The following is a 22,070-nucleotide window of genomic DNA, read 5'->3' on the forward strand; positions in this document are numbered from 1 at the left end:
TTTTTTTAATAAAGATTTTACTTATTTATTTGACAGAGAGAGACACAGCGAGAGAGAGAATTACAAGCAGGGGGAGAAGGAGAAGCAGGCTTCCCGCAAAGCAGGGAGCCCGATGCAGGACTCGATCCCAGGACCCTGGGATCATCACCTGAGCTGAAGGCAGACGCTTAACGACTGAGCCACCCAGGCGCCCCAGTGTTCCTCATTCTTAAATCCCTAAATCAAATACTTAGGAAAATGATGCTTTCCTCTAACTGAAAATGTCTGAGACTTTTAAAATGGGGTATATGACTAGTTGATCATGCTGGCAAATTCTAAGAGGCTACACAGAAAAAAATGTTCCCCACTGTTTTACTAGATTCAGCAAACATCATCTACAAGTATTTGATATGTGAATTCTATAATTTTCCAAGAGTAGGCATCCTTGCCCCACACTTATCCTAATTAAATTTCATTGGTGTCTTTTAGCCCATTAGAATACCATATACTACTCCAAATCCCCAGAGTTTATTCAGCCTCATTTTTACTTTTCTAAAATACTAGAGAGAAAAAAAAAAAAAAAAAAAAGGTTGAAGAAGCTGGAAACAGGAAAAAAAAAAGTATGAAAATGTTTCCTCATACATGAACTATTTATAAACTCTACCCTTTTGCTATTAACAAGTTAGTATTTTACTAAAATAAGGATAAATTTACACAATGCTCACATTACCTTGAAAGGAAACCCAGAAGCTGTTTTATTTTCAAATATATCTTATGAAGAAAGATTTCCTAAGTGTTTCAAAAATGTTTTCTATTTAAGAGAAACCTTTACAAGTCATTCTTTAAATAATGAGAATTTCTTTTCCCCCAAGGGAATAATTTCTACTTCAGTGTTTCTAAGAATATACAGGGTTAAAACCGTGTAAAATAGATTTTCTCACAGTTAGTGGAGAGCAAAACACCGCAAATAGGAAACCAGACAGCTCGGGGGTCAAAACACTACACTTCCAGGTCAGACTTCTGGTTGCAATTAAGTAAAATTCCTGCAAATATTTGTAAGGAAATCATATTTTTGGTGTCTCCTTTCAGGCCTTGTAACTTTTTATTTTCTTTAATAGGAACTTACATTTGTGGGTATATAAATATCTATATTATTTATTAAAGACATACAGAAATACAAAAACATAAACATTTATGTACACATACACACGAATTTATGACCCCAGAACTGCAATTTGATCTTGGCCTCAAAGGTAAAACTAGCATCTCTTCTAGGCATTCATTTTTTATGTTTCAGATTATGTGGACCTAGTTTTGTTTTTGCTTAACACAGACATGGCTAATTTGGTTCTCAAGACATTTCACAAAATAGGTTAAGCCAAGTTTCCCATTAGATTGTATGGTTCATGATCAAATAGTTAAAGTAAATTTGAATCTGATTGGAGTTTAGGCTCTAAGTAATAACAGCACTGTGTTAGAACAACAAATATAAACAAGCTCCACAATTAAGTGTACCTGAGCAGTTATTAAATATGCTTCTACTCAACTCCCTGGGAATAGCCCAGGGGTTCATGGTGCTTTACAAATACCTACCTCAGAAATCTGTGGCGGGTTCACTTAGAGACAATAGAAATGTCTACTCTACCAAAGGGAGCAGATACTCCCTGCCCAGTTCACAGAAGTTATTACAGTGAGAATATGATTATTTTGATTACAAACACTTGAAGTGGTAAACTGAAAATAGTAACTACAAAAAAAAAAAAATACAACTTTAGATTCCCCTACTTTTGTTCTAAATAATTAGAGTAACTAGGGTGCCATGTTAGGGAATTTGAAAATGAAAGCGCTCTGGTTTTTAATCATCATCTGGGTTGTAGTCCCCACCATTCCCAAGGTATTTAGTTAGCAAATCTCAGTCCCAAAGTGTTACACCACAATGTCTTATCCTATTCTAGGGCCTCTTCACTTGTCCTCTGCTCCCTTCAAAATCAAGGGACTCCTACAGATATTTAATCTGTTAGATAATTACTATTTTCTCTCTCAAGCTTCCTAATGGCTATTAATATTAGCAATGTGAAACTCAATTACTACAAATTTTAAAATCTTGGCATGTAACTGGAGAGCCTGGCCAAAGGAAAAGAATTTAAAGGGAACAGACAAGCTGGTAAATGCTCCGGGCACTTCCCAGACATCCGAAGGGTATTGCTATAGTGTAATGCACATAAAACTCCTGAGAAATGAACAGTACATGCCAAGGCAAATAGTTTCCACTATCCCTTGTCATCCCACACATTAAAAATTATATGCAACCCCTATGAGAAAAGGCCACTGCTTTATGAGTGGCGGTGGGAGGGTGGGGAAGAGGAGCTGTCCTCATTATTATCTGTCAAGCACAGGAGAGGTGGCCACTTTTTAAGACTTTATCTGGGATGTGCCAAAACAAAGTACAGCTTACAGGAGTCTCACAATCCTTGCACGCCCCCTACACCCCCCACCCCAACACATACGCACATACATATGCTAAGCAGTAGCCAAGCCATCTGGACAACAGAAAGCCAGTGACACGGGGGGACATTCCCAAAATTCTGGGATAAATCAAAATTTTCACTGGGTGAACCCAGAGAATTACAGGCCTCCCATCTAGTTGTTACCATTAGAGATAATGTGACAAAAGAGATCACCAAAAGAAAGGTTTTTATCTCACCCCATTATCATTAAAGGCCAGTGACTTTCTCTTCCATTACTTCTCCTCCCACTCCCAGCAGGGCAGAGTGCCAACCAGTTCTACCTGACCATCAAATGGGATTTGTCTTTGGAATATCGGGTAATAAATCATCACTCCTCACAGAGCTGGTAAATGGGCAGGGCTCTCAGTCAATTGGGCCAACTGCTTAAAAAAAAAAGGCCTTGCAACCTCCATTTGATGACAAAGATCTTTCTGGAATCCAAGAGTCCCAGGGGATTTAGTAGAGTTGTTTTGAACTCCCCAGTTCCAGAATATGCAGAAATGTGGGAGCACTGAGTCCAGATGTAACTGTGAACAAGCAGACTCAAAAGTAATACGGAGTTGCATCACCATAGAAGCCCCAACAGAACTGGCTTTGTAATTTGAAACTAAGCAATGGCATAGACTTTGTTTTATGAGGGAAAAATCATTGTCTTTCTGATGTGCGTGGTAGGAGGTTAAGGGAGAAGGGTGGGGTGGGAGAGATGGAAGCAGCTTACTCACAGGCCAGTAGGATCGATCTCATAAGGTTCACGCCACCATCGACAAAGTTTTCTAGGTGGTTCCAATTGAAGTATGACAACCTCTTGGTGTGGCAGAAAGAATCCTAACCTTTTCTGAAACTTTGTATGTGGGGGGGGGGGTGTTTGTGTGTTTTAATTTCTTGCAAAATTGAAAAGTGAACAAAAGATCAGTCCCTGAAACGGGCAATTTCCATGACAGGTGACTGTAACAAGTGGAAATATTCCCCTTCAAGGTTTAAGGATTTGTTTTCTTTTCGTTTATTGCAATAAATGGTTAGCAAAGTCTCCCCAGTTTTTGAGAATGCAAAGCATCTTGTATTGTCAATGCTGTTTTAGCACACTTTGGGTAGAAAGTATAAAAACTTTTAAGTTCTGCAACCTGCCCCTTCCTGGAAAAATAATCTCTGCTGACACTGTGGCACATTCACCAGAGGGCTTCTAGACACTTGCTTTCATTATTGCCCTTTTAAGCTTCTCATGTGGATGAAAGCCTAGAAAATGTTTTGATTGAGTACACTATGGGAAGAAACGTAAATAATAAGCAAAGCTATTTAAACACATGTGTAAAAAGAAAACACATGTTTCCACTGTGCCCTGGGACAAATCTAAGGAAATCCATTTCTATTTGTAAAGGGCTGTGAATAGAAAAAAAAACAATGCCTAAATATTAAGAATATTTACCAGAACAGTAGATAATTGAAAATGTGTTGTGCTGTTTTGCTGTTTATAAAACCACACAGGGGCCGGGTTCTCCCCCTTCCAGCCGTCCGCGTCTGGCTGCGGAAGCCTGAGGACCCCTCCATGGCTGCCTGTGTGTCCCCGCCCCAGTCCTCGGCCATGGCGGGGACACAGGACAGCCAGCAGCAGAGGCTGGCACTCCACGGGGACAGCTGATGACCGTCAGGAGTGACTGCGGCAGTCAGTTGTGTTTGTCAAGGGGGGCTTTTTCAGGGTTGACGGTTGGTTGGTTGGTGGACGTACTGTTGTTCATGTGGTGTCTCGCGGCCAGTTTGCACTGTCTTCTTGGAAAATGCCTGCCTGTTCATGGTGAGGAAGGGCTGGGCTCAAAGGGAAAAGTGGTTCACTTCCAAAATTTATTTTAAATAGGAAAAGACCCTGTTTTCAATGGGCTGGGAAAATAAATACAAACCCAAACAAACAGCACATATACAAATTTGCACTCCTGGGGCCGCTGGAGGGAAGGGCTCACAATCAGGCCTGTGTCTGAAGAGCAAGAAAAAGCTTTCTTTGGCAGGTACCACCCACTGGGCGTTGGGGAAAGGAGGGGAACATTTCTCAGACAGAGGGAAGAATAGGAAGAACTTGCTTGTTTTGGCGATTCTCATCTTTTTCTCCTCTGGTGTGAACACCCACTGATTTCCTAACATGGTGGTAATATGCCCCACCACAGAATACTGCGTGGGTGTCGATGAAGAGAGAGGAAGCCTGGTAATTCAGCCCTGAACATTCACAGAAGATACCTTGGATGCCACAAAAGAATGAGCAGACGGCTACATGCATTGGCTAAAGATTTAAGCTAAGATTTTAGAGGCATGCTCAGCTTAGAAGCCAAAAAGAAAGCCACGGCAGACAGAAACCACAGTACCCAGGAAAATTTAATTTATTTTATGGCATTTTCCAAAGGACTGGGTTTCTTAGATGTTAACTGCAAGAAAAAGGTTATACAAAATGGAATAATAGGCATAAAAAAAAAAAATGTACTGTTCCACAAACACAAAAATGTAGGAACCCTTACTATTTAGACAATGCACTGAGGTAAGTGCTTGGAGCTGAAAGATGAGTTCTGTTTTGGAGTCTATGTCTCCCTTTCCACCTTGTGATCAGAGAATAGGAGATATAAAACCCAAAACAAAGATATCCACGTGGTAGTTCAAGGAGAACATTGCTCCTGGCTTTCACATGGTTAACTGAAAGACAGCTTTTTTTTCATGATTAGAGGAAAGTTTTATTAAAAGAGAAAACACACACACACACATACACTCTCTCTCCCTCTCTCTCTCTCTCTCTCTCTCTCTCTCGGTGGGGATACTGAAGCAGTGAAGACAGGCCAGACATCAGACAGCTGCATTTTCACCCTGCCTCTGACACTTACTAGCTTTGTGACCTTGGGCAAATTGCTTGAACTCCTGAGTTTGGTTCTTGTCTTCAGATCAAGGGTTTAGAATGCCGGCTAGCAAGGAGGAGACACAGCACAGGGCTGGTACCTAGCAGGCTGAAGCCCACTAACAGGTAACTAGTCGGGGTAAGAATACTAACAGACACCTGGGATAGGGAGGGGCTGGAGGAAGGGTAGGTTCAGTCCCTCGGTGCCAAAGAGCCAGGAGATACTGTAGTTGATCTTACACTGGAGTAGGATGTGGTTTTGACTTTCTGAAAACCAAACGAGAACAACTATTTAATAATTTGTTAACTCACAGACCACTTTCACCTCTGCCTTTTGTTGAAGGGGCAAGAGATGTTGCAATGGAAGTGTGCCACAAAGCTTTGCCAAATAAACACGTGACTGGTGAACAGAAACTCTACTTCATTCCTTTATTTCTTCCAGGGCTTGTGTTCCTCCTGAGTGACAGGCTCTGCACTGGGAGCTCAACAGCACAAGAGCCCTGCCCTCAATGAAAATGAAGTCTCTCTGGGATGCGAGGAACCAGCTGGAATGGTGAGTGCTGCTACTGTTGAGGGTGGACCGGGTAGCCGGGAAAGGGCAGGGGGGCAGCATCCTGAGAGAGAAGGTGCCCAGAATCAGATAAAGCTCCTTAGGAGAAGGGACACTGGGGCACAGACCTGCAAGAGGAAGAGGAGCTGACCCAGCAAGGGGGAAGGAGAAGACAGCTGCAGGAAGAGAAGGGAAACATATGCAAAGGCCCAGAGACAAGGGTATGATGTTCTAGGTCCTATCAGTCAGTTAGGCTACAGTGACAAGTTGATAAATGACCAAAGAAGCTCTCCCAGGGTTGCCTGGCCAAAGCTACCTGGGACCAGTAACTCCACTCCCGCTGTGGGAGAGGGGCTCCTCTTGAATGTGGCTTCCCATGGGTCCAGCTACGGGGCTGGCAAGGTCTACAAGCACTGGGCAGTTGGCTTGCCCAGCATTCTTCTGAATAATCAGACTGCTTGGTGCCTGAAACTGGTACTAAAATGTGTGCCACCACTATGCCCACAAGGTCACTTTCATACTTACTCAATAAAAAGGTTGGTCAGTGGGAGAACCAGGGTTCCTCTGTTGGAATACAGATATAAGGTACATTGAGCTGCACCCTAGTCATGCACATCTAGCTACAGGATGCCAAGAGAGCAGACAGTATGCTGTCTGTGATCTGTGTGAGAATGCCAGCCTGTGCCAAGTGATTGCCCTGTGTTCCCCAGAACCCTCTGCACAATGGTGGGCAGTCAACATGGAGAGGACACTGTTATTGAGGGCTCTTCCTGAGCAGGCAGCCACATTGGGGATGAGGGTCAGGGAGTGAGAGATAGTTGCTGAGAAGGCTAATGACCAGGACAGACATGGTGTCTGTAGACCACGAAAGCCCAAGAGTGGGTGCGTCATCTGGTAACTGGGTGGCCTAAAATTTGCGGTCAACTAAGGCCCATGGCTGGTCAAGTCGCTTGGTCCAAGATTACTCAGTGGTAACCTTGGAAGGAAATCTGCCAGTGGCTCAATCCACAGACATCTTTGGCTTATTGGTTAACAGATATCTCCATAACTCAAAATAAAATGGAGAGCATACTTGGGCCCTACTTAAACTGTATATTATATGTTGAACTGTGTCTCTCCAAAACTTGTATGTTGAAATCCTAATCCCTAGCACCTTAGAATGTGACTGTATTTGGATATAGGATCTTTAAAGAGGTAATTAACTTAAAATGAGGTCATCAGAGTGGGCCCAAATCCAGTATGACTGGTGTCCATATTACAAGAAGAAATCAGGACACAGATACAAATAGAAGGAAAACCATGTGAAGCCACAGGAAGAAGATGGCCACATCTACAGGCCAAGAAGAGAGGCCTCAAAAGAAACCAACCCTGCTAATACCTTGAGCTTAGACTTCCGAGCCTCCAGAACTGTGAGAAAATAAATTTATTTATGCCACCCAGTCTGTGGTATTTTCTTATGGCAGCCCTAGCAAAATAATGCACTATATAATAGGAAAAAAAAAAATCTAGGTCTGGTGAACAGGGGTCTGACTTGGACTACCTTGAAGGAAAGCCACAGACTCCTACCCAGTCCCCAGATTTGACTCAGTTCTCAGAACCATATCTCCTTGAATGGAGAGCCAGGCATCCCTCAAGTCAGGACCATAAATCTTCCATCTGTGATGTGCACCTGTCTCCTAGGGGACCTGCACAATGAGAAAAGGGAATACCCAGAACTTCTGAGAATGATTGGACACTGGCTCTGAGATAATGTTAATTCTTGGGGTTCCTGACTGCCACTGTGACCCACCAGAGTGTGATAAGTAGAAACTTGTTTTCAATTCATCTCACAGAGGGCCCAGTAGGTCTATGAAAATCTGTATTTGTCTTTTCAGTTGATGAGTACATAATTGGGATAGATTTACCCTGCAACTGACAGAACCTAAACTTGGACTCCGTGTCTCATGGAGTAAGTGCTATATAGTAATGAAGGGCCAGAAAAAAAGTCTCTGGAGTTCCTTCTCCCCATCAAAACCAAAAGCAGGGGTGCCTGGGTGCTTGTCAGTTAAGCATCCGACTCTTGATTTTGGGTCAGGTCATGATCTCAGGGTCATGAGATCGAGCCACGTGTTGGACTCCCCACTCAGCGAGGAGTCTGCTTTAGATTCTCTCCCTCTGCCTCTCCTCCCCTGCTCACTCTCGCTCTCTCTCTCAAAATAAATAAATAAATCTTTTGGAAAACAAACAAAAACAAAAGCAATACTGATCCCTGGAAATCAAAGAATTCATTCTGGGCACATCAAAGAGTTCATTCAAGTTTCTGCACCCTGTAACTCTTACTACTAAGAAATAAGCACAAACACTTGTTTGCATGTTTCTTTGACCTACATAAATGACCTGAAAGGGTGAAAGCTTCAGTGACCAGTTTACTAGCAGATAAAAATTTGTGCCTGGTTAATCAATGGCTCTGCCCAACATGATAGTATCAGCCAGAAGTGAATGAATGCAATGATATAACCTCACCTGGGGTGGAGAAAGAAAATCTGTCCCATGAGCAAAATGTCAAAGAATATACTTTGGATCCATTTGGCCTATAAGCAAAGATAGCCTGATATATACATGTATGCATGCATGTGTGTGTGTGTGTATTCATTTATTCATTGGCAAGAACTCAGACTGGTGACAAGGACATTTGAGGAAAAAAACAGAGTGTGTGTGAAAGTATCTGTATCTATATGTGAATGTTCTCCAAAAGGCTCCATTAAGAAATTCTTGTAATGAGCTGAACAAAATGATCTGCCTGTGGATGCTGGCCGGCCTCTTTCCCCAGATACGCCATGTGGCCATGGTGGCAAGGATGAATATAATCCTGGGGCTCAACAACATGGACTCAACCTCACCAACACTGGGCCCTGGCAAATGCCAAATCTGCCAATAGCAGCAATTAATATGAGTCTCCCTACCAACTCTCAAATTGCAAAGAGATGGGCCAATAGTCAGCAGCTGTGGGTAGATTATTATATTAGACCTCTTTCATCACAGAGGAGACAGTATCTTCACTGGAATGGTTATTCAGGATTTGAATGTATTTCTATGCCTGCCATGTTTCTGCCAGCCACATCATCCATGGACTTACTGAAGGCCTCATTCACCATCACCACCATAGTGCTTCTGACCAAGAAACTCATTTCACAAAGACGCCAGTACACTCATAAAATGCAATGGTCCTAACAAGCAATCAAGCAAGGATCAAATGCAGCTGGCCTTACAGAGTGGTAGAAGGGTCTACTGAAAATTCTGTTGTGATACAAACTGCAAGGCAGGATCTTGTGGGGCAGGGGTAAAGTCCTACAAGACATATTACATGCTGTGACCAGCAGAACAATATGTGTCCCCTTGGCAAGAATTCCTGGAACCAGGGAGTGGAAGTGGGAAGTGACCACCTCAGCAAAAGTTTGCTTTCCATCCTCATGACTGTGTTTCATGAGTATTCAAAGGAAGACTGGAACGGAGGGAATAACAATGACCCAGGCTGAAAGTTCAAAGTGCCACATAACTACTTCAGGCTTTTGACACCATTAGACAAACAGACCAAAAGGGGAGTGGAAATGCTGGCCATGATGACACCATAGGGGCAAGTGGAGAAAACACAGGGAACATAACGGGCTCTACCAAGTGGCACATTTGCAGCGCTAAAAGTTCATGAGAACTGTGGGCAACCTCATAAAAGCAGGACCACTGCTGGCACAAATCCCTCTGGAACGAAGGTTTGGATCGCCTTGCCAGGTAAAGATCCTGATCAGCTGAGTTACTGGCTAAGAGCCAAGGGACCATGAAATAAATGTTAGAGGAGGGAAGATATAAATATCAACTACTCATTTCAAAAGTCAGAATGTTGGCATCCTCCCACACTGTCTTCCTTGCTGCATGATGTATATATTCATAGATTAACTAAGTTTTTTGGCCGTTTCCTTACTATTTTATTCAAGGTATGTTGGCAATAGTTAACTTCATAATTTAGTCAATAAGTTAACAAATGTGGGCTGTGAATGAACGTCATTCAGAAAGCCTAGGCTTGGCGCTAGGGTGTGAGACTTTGCGTTCCCTCTCTCTCTTTCTCTCTCTCTCATAGGAGATGCTGGGCTTATTTCCTCTGCTGTTGGGACAGCTGTGTCACTAGGTAGAAGCCTGTTGTTGTTTGGAAGTTTGTGGAAGAAGGCAGCCAAGAGAAAACTTGAGAGGCTATTTTGTAACTTGTGTCCACCCACCAAAACTTCTCACCATCCTCCCTGCGTTTTGGCAACTTCCCACATTTTAACGTCCCACTTTCCCAAGGTAAAAGCCAATATGCGTTGGTGGTATAGTGGTGAGCATAGCTGCCTTCCAAGGTAAAAGCCAAACCTTCTGCCCTCCCTGGCTCACCTGCAACTAGGGTATGGCCATGGGATCTAGTTTCACCTTGCAGGAGCTCAAAAGGAGCAGCACGGTGCTGTGGCCATGTGCCCGGCAGTCAGTCTTCTTCAGGCTGGGGCAGAGGCAGACTCCGGGTGCTGAGCACAGAAGACTACAGCTGAAATGGTGCAGGTACCAAAGCTGTCCCCATCTTGCGGCTGAGGCTGTGCTGTCTATGTACCTTCAGAGCCCTCCCATAGGTAGATCCTGTGAGCTATCTAGTATCTTTAATCCACTCTGCTGAAGAGCCAGACCCATTCTGCTAGTCTCAAGCAGAAACCAAATGAAAGGATATTAAGCAACTAAGGTTCCTGACCACAGAAGGTTTTAAGCTGAAGACTATCACAGTTTTCTTTTCAAAAGGCCACTTTGGCAGCAGGGGTGTGGATAAATTGGAAGGAATATCAGGAGGCTGTGGTAGTAATTCAAGAGTTGATTAAGAAGGCTCTGACCAAGAAGGGACAATAGGAAAGAGAAAAAATTAAGAAAATGGCAAACAACCCAATATGAAGATGAGCAACAGCTGTAAATAGGCAGTTCAGTCAATAAACCCATAAAAAAGTAAAAGGTAAAAATCAAAAGCAGAGTATCTCCTTTCTGATTTTTGGCTTTTAGACTGGGAAAAATTAAAAACACTGATAACACCTAGTACTGGCAAGGTTAAAGGGGTAAATATTAATGAGACAGAATTGACAAGAAATTTGAGTTAAGTCCTTTCTTTTTTTAAGATTTATTTATCTATTTGAGAAAGAGACAGAGAGTAAGAGCACAGCGGGTACAGGGCAGAGGGAGAGAGAATCTCAAGCAGACTCCATGCCAAGCGTGTGGAGCTCAATGCAGGGCTCAATCTCAGGACCCTGAGATCATGACTTGAGCTGAAACCAAGAGTTGGACACATAACCAACCGACTGTGCCACCCAGGTGCCCCATGACAATTAAGTCTTTTAAAAAACTTTCTTACAACACTAATTTTTACTGAATCTATTGAAATAACATCCCAGGTGATTTTAAAACGATGAAACTATCAGCAAATGTCTGTGCTATGCTGTTCACTGAATATGTGAATACTCTTTGCATTCCTTTATATTGTAAGATTAAGGAAATGGCCTCAGAACCTTTTATGTTATTTTTTCATAAAGAAAACTCAGGGGGCACCTGGGTGGCTCAGATGGTTAAGCGACTGCCTTCGGCTCAGGTCATGATTCCAGGGTCCTGGGATCGAGCCCCATGTCGGGCTCCTGGCTCAGCAGGGAGCCTGCTTCTCCCTCTCCGTCTCCCCCCCACTCATGCTCTCTCTTTCTCTGTATCTCTGTGTTTCAAATGAATAAATAAAATCTTTAAAAAAAAAAGAAAACTCAGAGCATGAATAATATTTTTATCGGAGTAATCAGGAAAGTTACCAGCCCAGAGACTTCAGCTCAGCCAGTTTTATGTGCTAAGTATCTGTACTGTGATGAGGCACATTATTTGTTACATGGATCTGGAAATGGAAAAAGGTAAGAAATTCATGCGAATGAGAGAATATCTGCTTTACACAAAAGCATAAACCACTCACATTCATCCAAACCACCAACACAGTAAGGACAACTCTATTTTCAGGGAACATGAGACTTAGAACTGGATACTGAGGAGGAAATAGGCAAGGCCTTACGGTTAGTGGCTTTGAAATTACTTTTGAAAAAGGCATTTAAGTAAGATTATGGGAACAGCTGAAAACAGGCAGTCAGATAAATGTAGAGAGATGTCTTTGGCTCTGAGGCAAGACTAAAAACATGTATTCAGTTTCCAATTTTAGTGATGCTGTTAATAAACAATATAAGGCGACAGTATGCTACTGTGCACGTCCACTTTGTTCCTACAGGTAAGCACAGCCTAGAGCAAGATGAACCTCTTTATAGAAAGCAACCTTGTGGGAGAGATATATGAACAATGGTCTTCCTACCTTTTGGAAATTAACAGTTTAGTATGAGGTTAAGCACTTACAACCAGAAGCAGAGCTGTCTGTTTATGTTCTAGAGTTAAGCAGTAATGTAATTTGGAGAAGAAAAGAGGCTCTGTGGGTGGCAAAGAATCAGTCCTTGCCAATGAAGGGGTGGGAGAAAGGCAGGTAAACGAATTATAGCACAATTATAATACAATGTGACAAATATATTAAAAGTGTAGAGTGCCAGAAGAAGAGAAACTGAGGGAGACTTTGGAGAAGTAATATTTGATTGAGTTGGATCTTAAAAGTTAAATAGGAGTTTTCCAGACAAAGGCAAAACCTGTAAATGTTAAGGCAGAGGTATCAAGAAAGCAGGCTTGCGGGAAGCAGGGAAGTGAGCAGCAGGAGGAGACAAGGCAGGATGGAGAAGTTATGGTAGGCCTTGACCTTACTAGGGAGAGGAAAGACAGAACCATGTGTGTAATTTATCACCTGTATAAACATTTACTAAGCAGGAAATGTCCTCCAAGCTGGAGACACAATGGTAATCAAAGAGGCGGAACCTGTCTTCAGGTGACTTACACATTTGTGGAGAGAAGGACGTTAATCGAATGGTGTTCAGGATGTTTGTGGGCCAGTGACAAGGAGACAGGTCCCCGGGATAAGCTTCTGTGAGGAGTGATTTTGAGCAAAGAGCAGAAGGAGCACAGGGAAAGGGTGGAGACCAGGGCTCCAACATGGGCAGAGGCCCCCAAGATGAGCAGAAGAAAAGAGCTTTGGAAGAAAGGCATTAAGCTGCCATCACTGCAGCAAGAAAGAAGGAAAAAGTGGGACAAGATGAGGCTGGAGAGGCAGCTACTGCAAGGATCCTGGCTTGCACCTGGGAGCCTTGGGGAAGAGGTTCACAAGATCAGACCTGTGTTATTAAGGGATGACACTAACTGAAGTGTTAACAGCAGGAGAGGCATCAGCCAGAGCAGACGCAAGAAAGCCAGTCAGGGGGCTGCTGTGGGTGCCCCGGCAGGCAAGGGAGGCGGGGGCAGGGACTGGTTGGTGGCAGCAGAGGAGGGGACTGGCTAAGGTATGAACATCAAAAGATATGGTCAATTAAAGGTTAACTGTTACCAGAAGTAGGAAGGAAAAGGAAGAGACTGCTTTCACACCAAGATTACTTTCAAGGAAGGATACTTAGCACAGCTGAGTGAACACCAAGATGGTGCATTAGTATCATCCTGCCTCCCTCTGGTAATCGACTACACTACTTATCTCATTACAGGGAAGCCTAGCATTTATCCCACTAGTGGCTGGTCACCGAAGGCTCCATGAAGCAAATACAGGCTTCTCCTAGTTTGTGGTTCTACAGTTAAATAAACCAAGTCAAAGGCAAATGACGAACTCAGAAAGATCACTTACAACATATAAAACATACAAAGCATTCATATCCTTAAGGACCTCTTACACACTAATAAAAATATGAACATTAAAACTAAAAACATTATAAAGGAGTTGCTGTGTGCGAACATGTACACCATCAGGATATGCACTGTACCATTATTTACAAGAGTGAACATATTAAATGCAACCTAAATGTCCCACCAATAAATCAGAGTATGGATATTTAATGGAATACTACACAGTCTTATTAAAAGTGGTGATGGGAACCCCAAAGGGCCAAAAGAATTTTGAAAAACATTAAGAAAGTTGAAGACTCACATTTCCTAATTTCAAAACTTATTACAAAGCTATGGTAACCAAAGCAGTGTGGCACTGGCATAAAGACAGACATACGGAACAATGGGTGAGAACAGAGAGTCCAGAAATAAACCCTCACATTTATGATCAAAGATTTTTAATAAGGGAGCCAAGACCATTCAATGGGGGAAAGGACAGACTTTCCAACAAATGGTGCTGGGACAACTAAATATCCATATGCAAAAGAATGAAGTTGGACCCTTTCCTTAAAATTAACTCAAGATGGATCAAAGACCTAATTAAAAGGAGCTAAATCTAGAAAACTCTTAGAAGAAAAAACAGGAAAAGCTTCATGACATTGGATTCAGTAAAGATTTCCTGGATATAGTATCAAGCACAGGCAGCAAAATAATAAACTGGCTACATCAAAATTTAATAAAACATTTCCACATCAAAGGACACTGATGAGAGTGAAAAGGCAACCCATGACAGGAGAAAATATTTGCAGATCATATACGTGATAAGAAACTAATGTCCAGAATATATAAAAGAACTCCTACAGCTCAAAAACAAAAGCAAACAACCCAAAAAATGGGCCCAGGACATAAACAGACATTTCTCCAAAGAAGATATACAAATGGCCAATAAGCACATGAAAAGATGGTCAAAATCACTACAAATGAGGGAAACACAAACTGAAACCACAATAAGATACTTCACATCTATTAGGACAGCTATTATCAAAACAACAGTAAATAAGTATTGGCAAGATTATGGAGAAACTGGGATCCATTCTTGGTGAGAATGTAAAATGGTGTAGTCACCAGAAAAAAGGATGGCAGTTCCTCAAAAAAATAAATTAATTCAATAAAATAAAAATAAACAAACTAGCAATTACCATATGATCCAGCAATTTTACTTCTAAGTATATACCCAGAGAAGTGAAAAGCAGAGACTCAAAGAGATATCTGAACACAAATATTCATAGCAACATTATTCACAATAGCCAAATGGTAGAAACAACCCAACTATCCTATGACAGATGAACAAATAAACAAAATGTGTGTGTGTGTGTGTGTGTGTGGTGTGTGTGTGTGTATGAGTATTATTCAGCTTTAAAAAGAAAATTCTGGGGCGCCTGGGTGGCTCAGTTGGTTAAGCGACTGCCTTCGGCTCAGGTCATGATCCTGGAGTCCTGGGATCGAGTCCCACATCGGGCTCCCTGCTCAGCAGGGAGTCTGCTTCTCCCTCTGACCCTCGCCCCTCTCATGCTCTCTCTCTCTCATTCTCTCTCTCAAATAAATAAATAAAATATTAAAAAGAAAAGAAAATTCTGATAAATGCTGTAACAAGGATGAACTTTGAGAACATTAAGCTAAGTGAAATAAGCCAGAAACAAAAGGATAAATATTGTATGATTCCATTATATGAGGTACCTCAAGTAGTAAATTAGAAAGCAGAATAGTGGTTACCAGGGGCGAGGGAAGGGAGTAATGGGTAGGTATTGTTTAATGGGTAAAGAGTTCCAGTTTGAGACTATTCTGGAGATAGAAAGTGATAATGACTGCACAACAATGTGAATGTACTTAATGCCACTCAATTGTACACTTGAAAATGGTTACAATGGTCAATTTTATGTATAGTTTACCACATTAAAACAATTTAAAAAAATGGTGATGTGTATGTTTTTAAAGGATTTATATTATGTTAGGTGAAAAAAAAAAGGTTATAAAATTCTACGTATATGAAAAAAAAAGGCTATAAAATTCTATGTATAGGGGCACCTGGGTGGCTCAGTCAAGCGTGAGACTCTCAGATTCGGCTCAGGTCTTGAGTTGTGGGATCAAGCCCCAAGCTGGACTCCAAGCTTAGCCAAGAGTCCACTGGGGATTCTCTCTCCTCTCTCTCTACCCCTCCCCAACTCACATGTGTGCACTCTTGCTCTCAAATAAATAAATCTTTTTTAAAAAAATTTGTATGTACAGGGGCGCCTGGGTGGCTCAGTCATTAAGCGTCTGCCTTCGGCTCAGGTCATGATCTCAGGGTCCTGGGATCGAGCCCAGCATCGGGCTCCCTGCTCAGCGGGGAGCCTGCTTCTCCCTCTCCCACTCCCCCTGCTTGTGTTCCCTCTCTCACTGTGTCTCTCTCGCTCTGTCAAATAAATAAATAAATAAAAATCTTTAAAAAAATTTTGTATGTACAGAAAGATCACTTTTCTGTTTAAAAACAAACTTGTTATAAATTAATTCGTTTGTTCATTCATTCATTCATTCAAATAAAAACAAACTTCTTGCCCACATGAGCCCAAGAAAGACTTTGATTTTCATCTTGGGGCCAGAACAACACACAACACATCTTCCCTAACTGTGAGAGAGGTTGGGAAGTTGAGTACTCAGCATTTTTCACTCAGCAGTAGAGGAAGCCAACGGAAGGGCTAGCTGAGAATCAGTACTGACCACGCCACCTCCACACCAGAAATGGAGGTCTGAGAACCTTCTCTGTTCCTTCTCCTTTTGTACCAGTTAGAAAATGAGACTAGCCAGGTCTGCTGGGGTACAAAAGATACAAGCTCCTCTGGCTTTTCTCAAGCTTTATCCTACTACTAAGTGAAATACCAGAGAGCGTCATCTAATACAATATTGTTTGGACTGAAAATTCCATTTGTTCAAGGCTTTCAGTTTGGGTTAAATTAATCTGTCTGCCTACTTATCAGCTGTGCCCAGGTGAACACTGTAGATTAAGTATGCCTTCAAAGGGGGTTACTTAACACAATTCTTCTCTAAGGTGGTGCTGCACTAGCATAACCTAGTTCAAGGCTGCCCAGTGCTGCCCTCTGAGGATTAACACAAGGTTGACCTTATTTGTACCACAAAGAGTGTTATGAAATGCTGATTTAAAGTTAAAAAAAAATTAAAAACACAACAATGACAGAGTGGAAAGAACAGTGGACTAGGAATCAGAAGAGCTGGGCCTGGGGTCAAGTTCTGCCACTTGTCACCCAAGTATGCTTTATTTCAACAAGTCACTGAATCCGTGTATCTGGCACTGGGCTAAGTAAGAAGAAGGGGGGCGTGTGAAGATGCCAAATAAACAAGATCATCTCTGTCCTCAAAAAGATGATCTTTTAGGGGCGCCTGGGTGGCTCAGTCGTTAAGCGTCTGCCTTCAGCTCAGGTCATGATCCCAGAGTCCTGGGATCGAGCCCCACATCGGGCTCCCTTCTTGGTGGGGAGCCTGCTTCTCCCTCTCCCACTCCCCCTGCTGTGTTCCTGCTCTTGCTATCTCTCTCTCTCTCTGTCAAATAAATAAATAAATAAATAAATAAAATCTTAAAAAAAAAAAAAAAAAGGATGATCTTTAATTTGGGTGAGCCCTTAATCTTGTAGATCCTCAGCTTCATCACCTACAACTCAGACATCACCATTCTCAAAGTGTTGTTAGGAAATAGGGCAGGATAGTTCAACCTCAGTGCCCTTGACGTTTTGGGCCAGATAATGCCTTGTTGTGGGGGGCTTTTCTGTTCATTGTAGGATACTTAGTGGCATCCCTGGCTTCTACTCCCTAGATTCCAGTAGCTCCCTGCCACCCCTCCCGCTCCCCCGATAACAACCCAATGTCCCCTGGGACCCATCACCCCCAGTTGAGAACCTCTGAAATAGGGTGACATATATGAAAGCATTTAAAAAAGCATAAAGCCCCAAATCAAGTCAGCATTAATGTACATCTATTTGAAAGACTACTTGTCAAAAAAAAAAATTTCCTTTAAAGTATTTACAGTTTCCTTAGGAATGTTTTATTTTCTATTTTTATATATTTTGCCTACCATTAAAAGCCCTCCAGGGCTTTTTGGTTAATTTTCTTTACCCAAACAAAGCATCCTCATTAGAACATAGTTTTTAAATGTATCACTGTACTAACATGACAGTCAGAGTCAAACATAATTGCCATCTCTACAAAGCAGAAATTTTATCCAAAATCAAAGTACTCAGTGCCTACCTTTTAAGGTCAAGGGACTGAATCTTGTGAATTCTGTATTTGATGGCCTGTGCTGTTTACGAACTTCCAAGTACTCCTTAACTCTTGAATCAATGGTTTCTTTTAACAGTAAACAGACTTCCTAAAGTAAATTGAAAAATGAGATATAATTTTCTCATGTAATGCAATGCAAAAAGAGTCAACATCGTGCATATTAAAAAGTCAACACTGAACATTTTATTTTGTTTGCTTTTTTACTTAGCTGTGAAAGCTGAAAAAAATGCTATCTGTGCTCGAGGGTAACATGCCAGGTTTAAGTTTGCTCCTGAGGTTTGTTCAAAACCATGATGTTGGCTTACTCTGTGACCCGAGAAATTCATTTCATTTCCCTCTGCCTCAGTTTCACATTTCTAAAAGGCAGATAAAAACAGTGAAGTGCCCCGTGTGTGGCCAGGCAAGACTGGGGATGGCAGTCCCCTCCCCCCAATGGTTTCAGTGGACTGTTGTCATGTAGGGATACTAGGGACAGGGTCATCAGCTCTTCGGATTTAAGAGGAGACAGCCACAGTGATTTTTATGTGAATATTTCCCATTTTTATGCGAATATTTCCCATTTTTCAAACTTGGTTCAAAACCTTTTTTTTTTTTAAAGATTTTATTTATTTATTTGACAGAGAGAGAGAGCATGAGTGGGGTGAGGGGCAGGGGAAGGAGCAGGCTCTCTACTAAGCAGGGAGCCTGATGCAGGGCTCAATCCCGGGACCCCAGGATCATGACCTGAGCAGAAGGCAGCCACTTAATGGACTGAGCCACCCAGGCACCCCCCAAAACAAACAAACAAATAAAAACCCTTTTTTAACCTAAACACCACCATTCACTAGTTTCTGGACTCAGGTTTAGAAATCTACTGAAGAAAGAACAGTATTGAGTGATGGGCTGAAGAGAGAACTAGAAACCAGTAATGTGATTTTCTTCCACGCTCTTCTTGATGATACTGTACATGCCCATTTGCTTTTGTGAAAACTGCACTATATCCACCAATTAATGGTGAAAATAATTTAACTTCTCATATTTCTCTAAAGTAGATTAGTATTTATTAGGCAACAGAAACACATGGTTTTAATTCAATGTCAACATACCACACCACTAGCAAATTTCTGGAGTTGTCTATTGTTTTATTTATCAGTGTTACTTATGAAAAGAAAAACAAAACTCTCAAAGTCCACCACACAACAGGAAGAAACTGTCCACTAGAGACATGTAGCCATTGCAGGGAAAGGGAAAAATGGCACACAAATCTAAATTTCTTAATTTAGATTAAGAAACTGGTCCAAGTCCCAGCCTCTGCAGAAGGCTCGGAGTTGCCGAGGTCAACTCAAACCTGTTTCACTGGTTTCTTCAATGCCATCTCAGGTTGATCTCTTAGAATCTTCATAAATTAAAACAAGAACAAAATTCTAAGTAGCTCTGAAGGGCAATGATCGCCAAACTTGTTTTTTATTGCTAATACGTACACTCCTCAACAGTACTGAAAATCCTTGATTTAATTCACAAACGTGATCTACATAAAATGTAAACACTGGTCTCCTCTCTCTGCTCTCATTTTGCAGCCCAAAGATGCAGTGCCTTGTGGAATACAGAGATATCCGTTTACAGTTGAGCATTTTGGCATTGTTCACACAACAGAAAGGCAGCCTTGCCTCATACTGTTGTTTTAACAATTAAAGAATTTTGCTTCACATGCAGGGTTCAACTATGACTGAGCTAGAAAATATGTGAAAGACATACATGGAAACAGAGATTGTTAAAATTTGGCCATAAATGCCCTATAAGGCTAGAACTAAAAATAGTACGACAAAAATAAAACAAAGGCCCATACAACACAAACTTTCTCCCTATAGTTACGGGGCTTTCCTTCCGTGAGTCAGGTTTGACGAATGGAAGGTAGACCATGTGCAGTGTGGTCAAGATACCCTAGTAACTGACCACACCACACTTAGCGAAGCATTCTCTTCAGAACCAGAGCAATGCAAGAAAAGACAAATTCCCAGCTACACCAGAAGGGCACATAAGAAGACCAAGATGAAATCGAAGACCAAGAGGACAGAGATATATACAGTATTTCTACACTAACAGGGGTTCACACTTGCTTCCTCAAGTTCACAAATGAAACAGTTCGAGTTTGCCTGCTTGGGTACAAAGACTACTCGTGCTGGACTCAAAATAAACTTGGGTTTAATACATGCAATTAGTTCCTTTTTCTGAAAAGGAACTGGACATTCTTAAGACTTTCACTATATTAAAGCATCTGCTAAAATGCAATCAAATTGATTGCTCATGAAATCCCAATCATGAAATGATCTAATAATAAAAAAGATGAAAGCACTGAGACACTGAATACAGGCTAGAGTCATATCCTTTCCTTGACTAGTTTTTCTCCTTTCTCCGTCTCTCTCTCTCAGCAATTTTAATGTCAGTGAACAAACTTTAAAGGAACAACTTCAAGTATAAGCAGCAAACCATCCACTTGGCTTTGAGAGAGAAGCTTGGCTTGCTGGCATGACCTGCCTTCTTGCAGCCAACGCTGCAGCCAAGCTCTGCAGGTCCAATCGTGCACTGAGCACCTTTGCTAAGTCATGCCTCGCTGCCCGGACGTAGTACTAGGTGGGGCAGCAACAGCTGTGTGTGGCACCCTGGAAAAATCTAGCCTCATGCTTTGCCTAGGAGGTGATTCACACATTCATAGCTTTATTTTAAAGCCTTCCAAAGCAACTGACTCTTGGCAAAACTGACTACATATCAACAAGAAAGGGCAAAGGCTGAGGTGGTAAGCTGGGAGAGAATGGAGGAAAAGGTGGGCCCAAAACAGTGGATTCTAGAATGCTGTTAATGTCAGTCAAGTCAGAAGACTTTTGGGGTGAGGTCCCCTCAGGTGAGCATTAGTCACTTTGGGGAAACAGAGTGTGGGTAAGCCAAATTTGGAATTCCATGGAGTTGAGTTATAGTAGGAGATGCTGGCTTACTAAATATTAAGTCCTGAAGAGCACAATCCATTTATTAACCTGAATGATAAATCTCATTATTCTGAATCTTGTGCCTGCCTTCTCCCAGCCGTGGGCCACTAGATATCAAGTACAATATTGCCCAGCCAAGTCCTGATTGTATTAGTACCTTGTGGCTGAAAATGTATTACTTATAAATTTTCTTGGAGGGAGTTTTTGTTTTCTAGTAGTCTTCAAAAGTTGACTAAAAACAATAACCACAGTAAAGGTTTTTTTTTTTTTTGCTTTGTTTTGTTGCCACTATCACTAGATTCTTCTCCATATACTACCTTTCAATAAAACTTATTTTTATTTCTAGCTCTAAAAAGCTATTGTGATGAGTATCACGGAGGACACAAAGTGCTATAATATTCTGAAAGTTATCTGAAAGCCACTGCCTCACTATCACTCTCCCTGCTCTCTAGTACAAGGACATGGAGAAGGAAGCAGAGCACGTGAGGAGAGCCAGATGCACTCTAGAACCTTCTGCCACAGCAGACTGGGGTGGGAATCTCAGGGCAGCTGAGAGCTAGCAGTGACTCAGAGGCCTCTGGTTGAACTCTTTCATTTGCAGATAAGGAAACTGAGGCCCAGGGAGATCAAACACCAGGCTCCCAGCCACATGACCATCCAGCCATCCTCCTCCCTGACTGGCCTCAGTGAGAAGGAATATAGTCAAACATCTCCACACTTGCCGTCAAAGACTCGTGTTAAGAAAAGTATGGTACAAGGGGGGCCTGGGTGGCTCAGTCATTAAGTGTCTGCCTTTGGCTCAGGTCATGATCCCAGGGTCTTGGGATCGAGCCCCACATCAGGCTCCCTGCTCCGCGGGAAGCCTGCTTTTCCCTCTCCCACTCCCCCTGTTTGTGTTCCCTCTCTCACTGTGTCTCTCTCTGTCAAATAAATAAATAAAATCTTAAAAAAAAAAAAAGTATGGTAGAAGACAAAAAGGTGGATGATGATAATTTAAGAATTAAATAAGAATTTGATTTCAAAGTGTGAAAGATCAGAATTGTGTTCACCCCACACCTGCTTCAGGGTCTTGGTCTGTCCTTTACAAACAGATTAAAATCCTTGCTTGCCTAGAACTCTCACTTGACCATCGT

The 22,070-nt window shown here is 42.0% G+C and overlaps 1 protein-coding gene across 1 annotated transcript in view; it reads right to left on the minus strand.

The window, feature by feature from the left end:
• SLX4IP (SLX4 interacting protein) overlaps positions 1-22,070 on the minus strand; it is a 182,142-nt gene that overhangs the window by 45,808 nt on the left and 114,264 nt on the right. The window contains 1 exon segment of the mRNA XM_078056934.1: positions 17,945-18,065. Within this exon segment, the coding sequence (XP_077913060.1) occupies positions 17,945-18,065 (121 nt within the window).

The sequence above is a fragment of the Halichoerus grypus genome, chromosome 10 (assembly GCF_964656455.1).
Source record: "Halichoerus grypus chromosome 10, mHalGry1.hap1.1, whole genome shotgun sequence".
NCBI lineage: Eukaryota > Metazoa > Chordata > Mammalia > Carnivora > Phocidae > Halichoerus > Halichoerus grypus.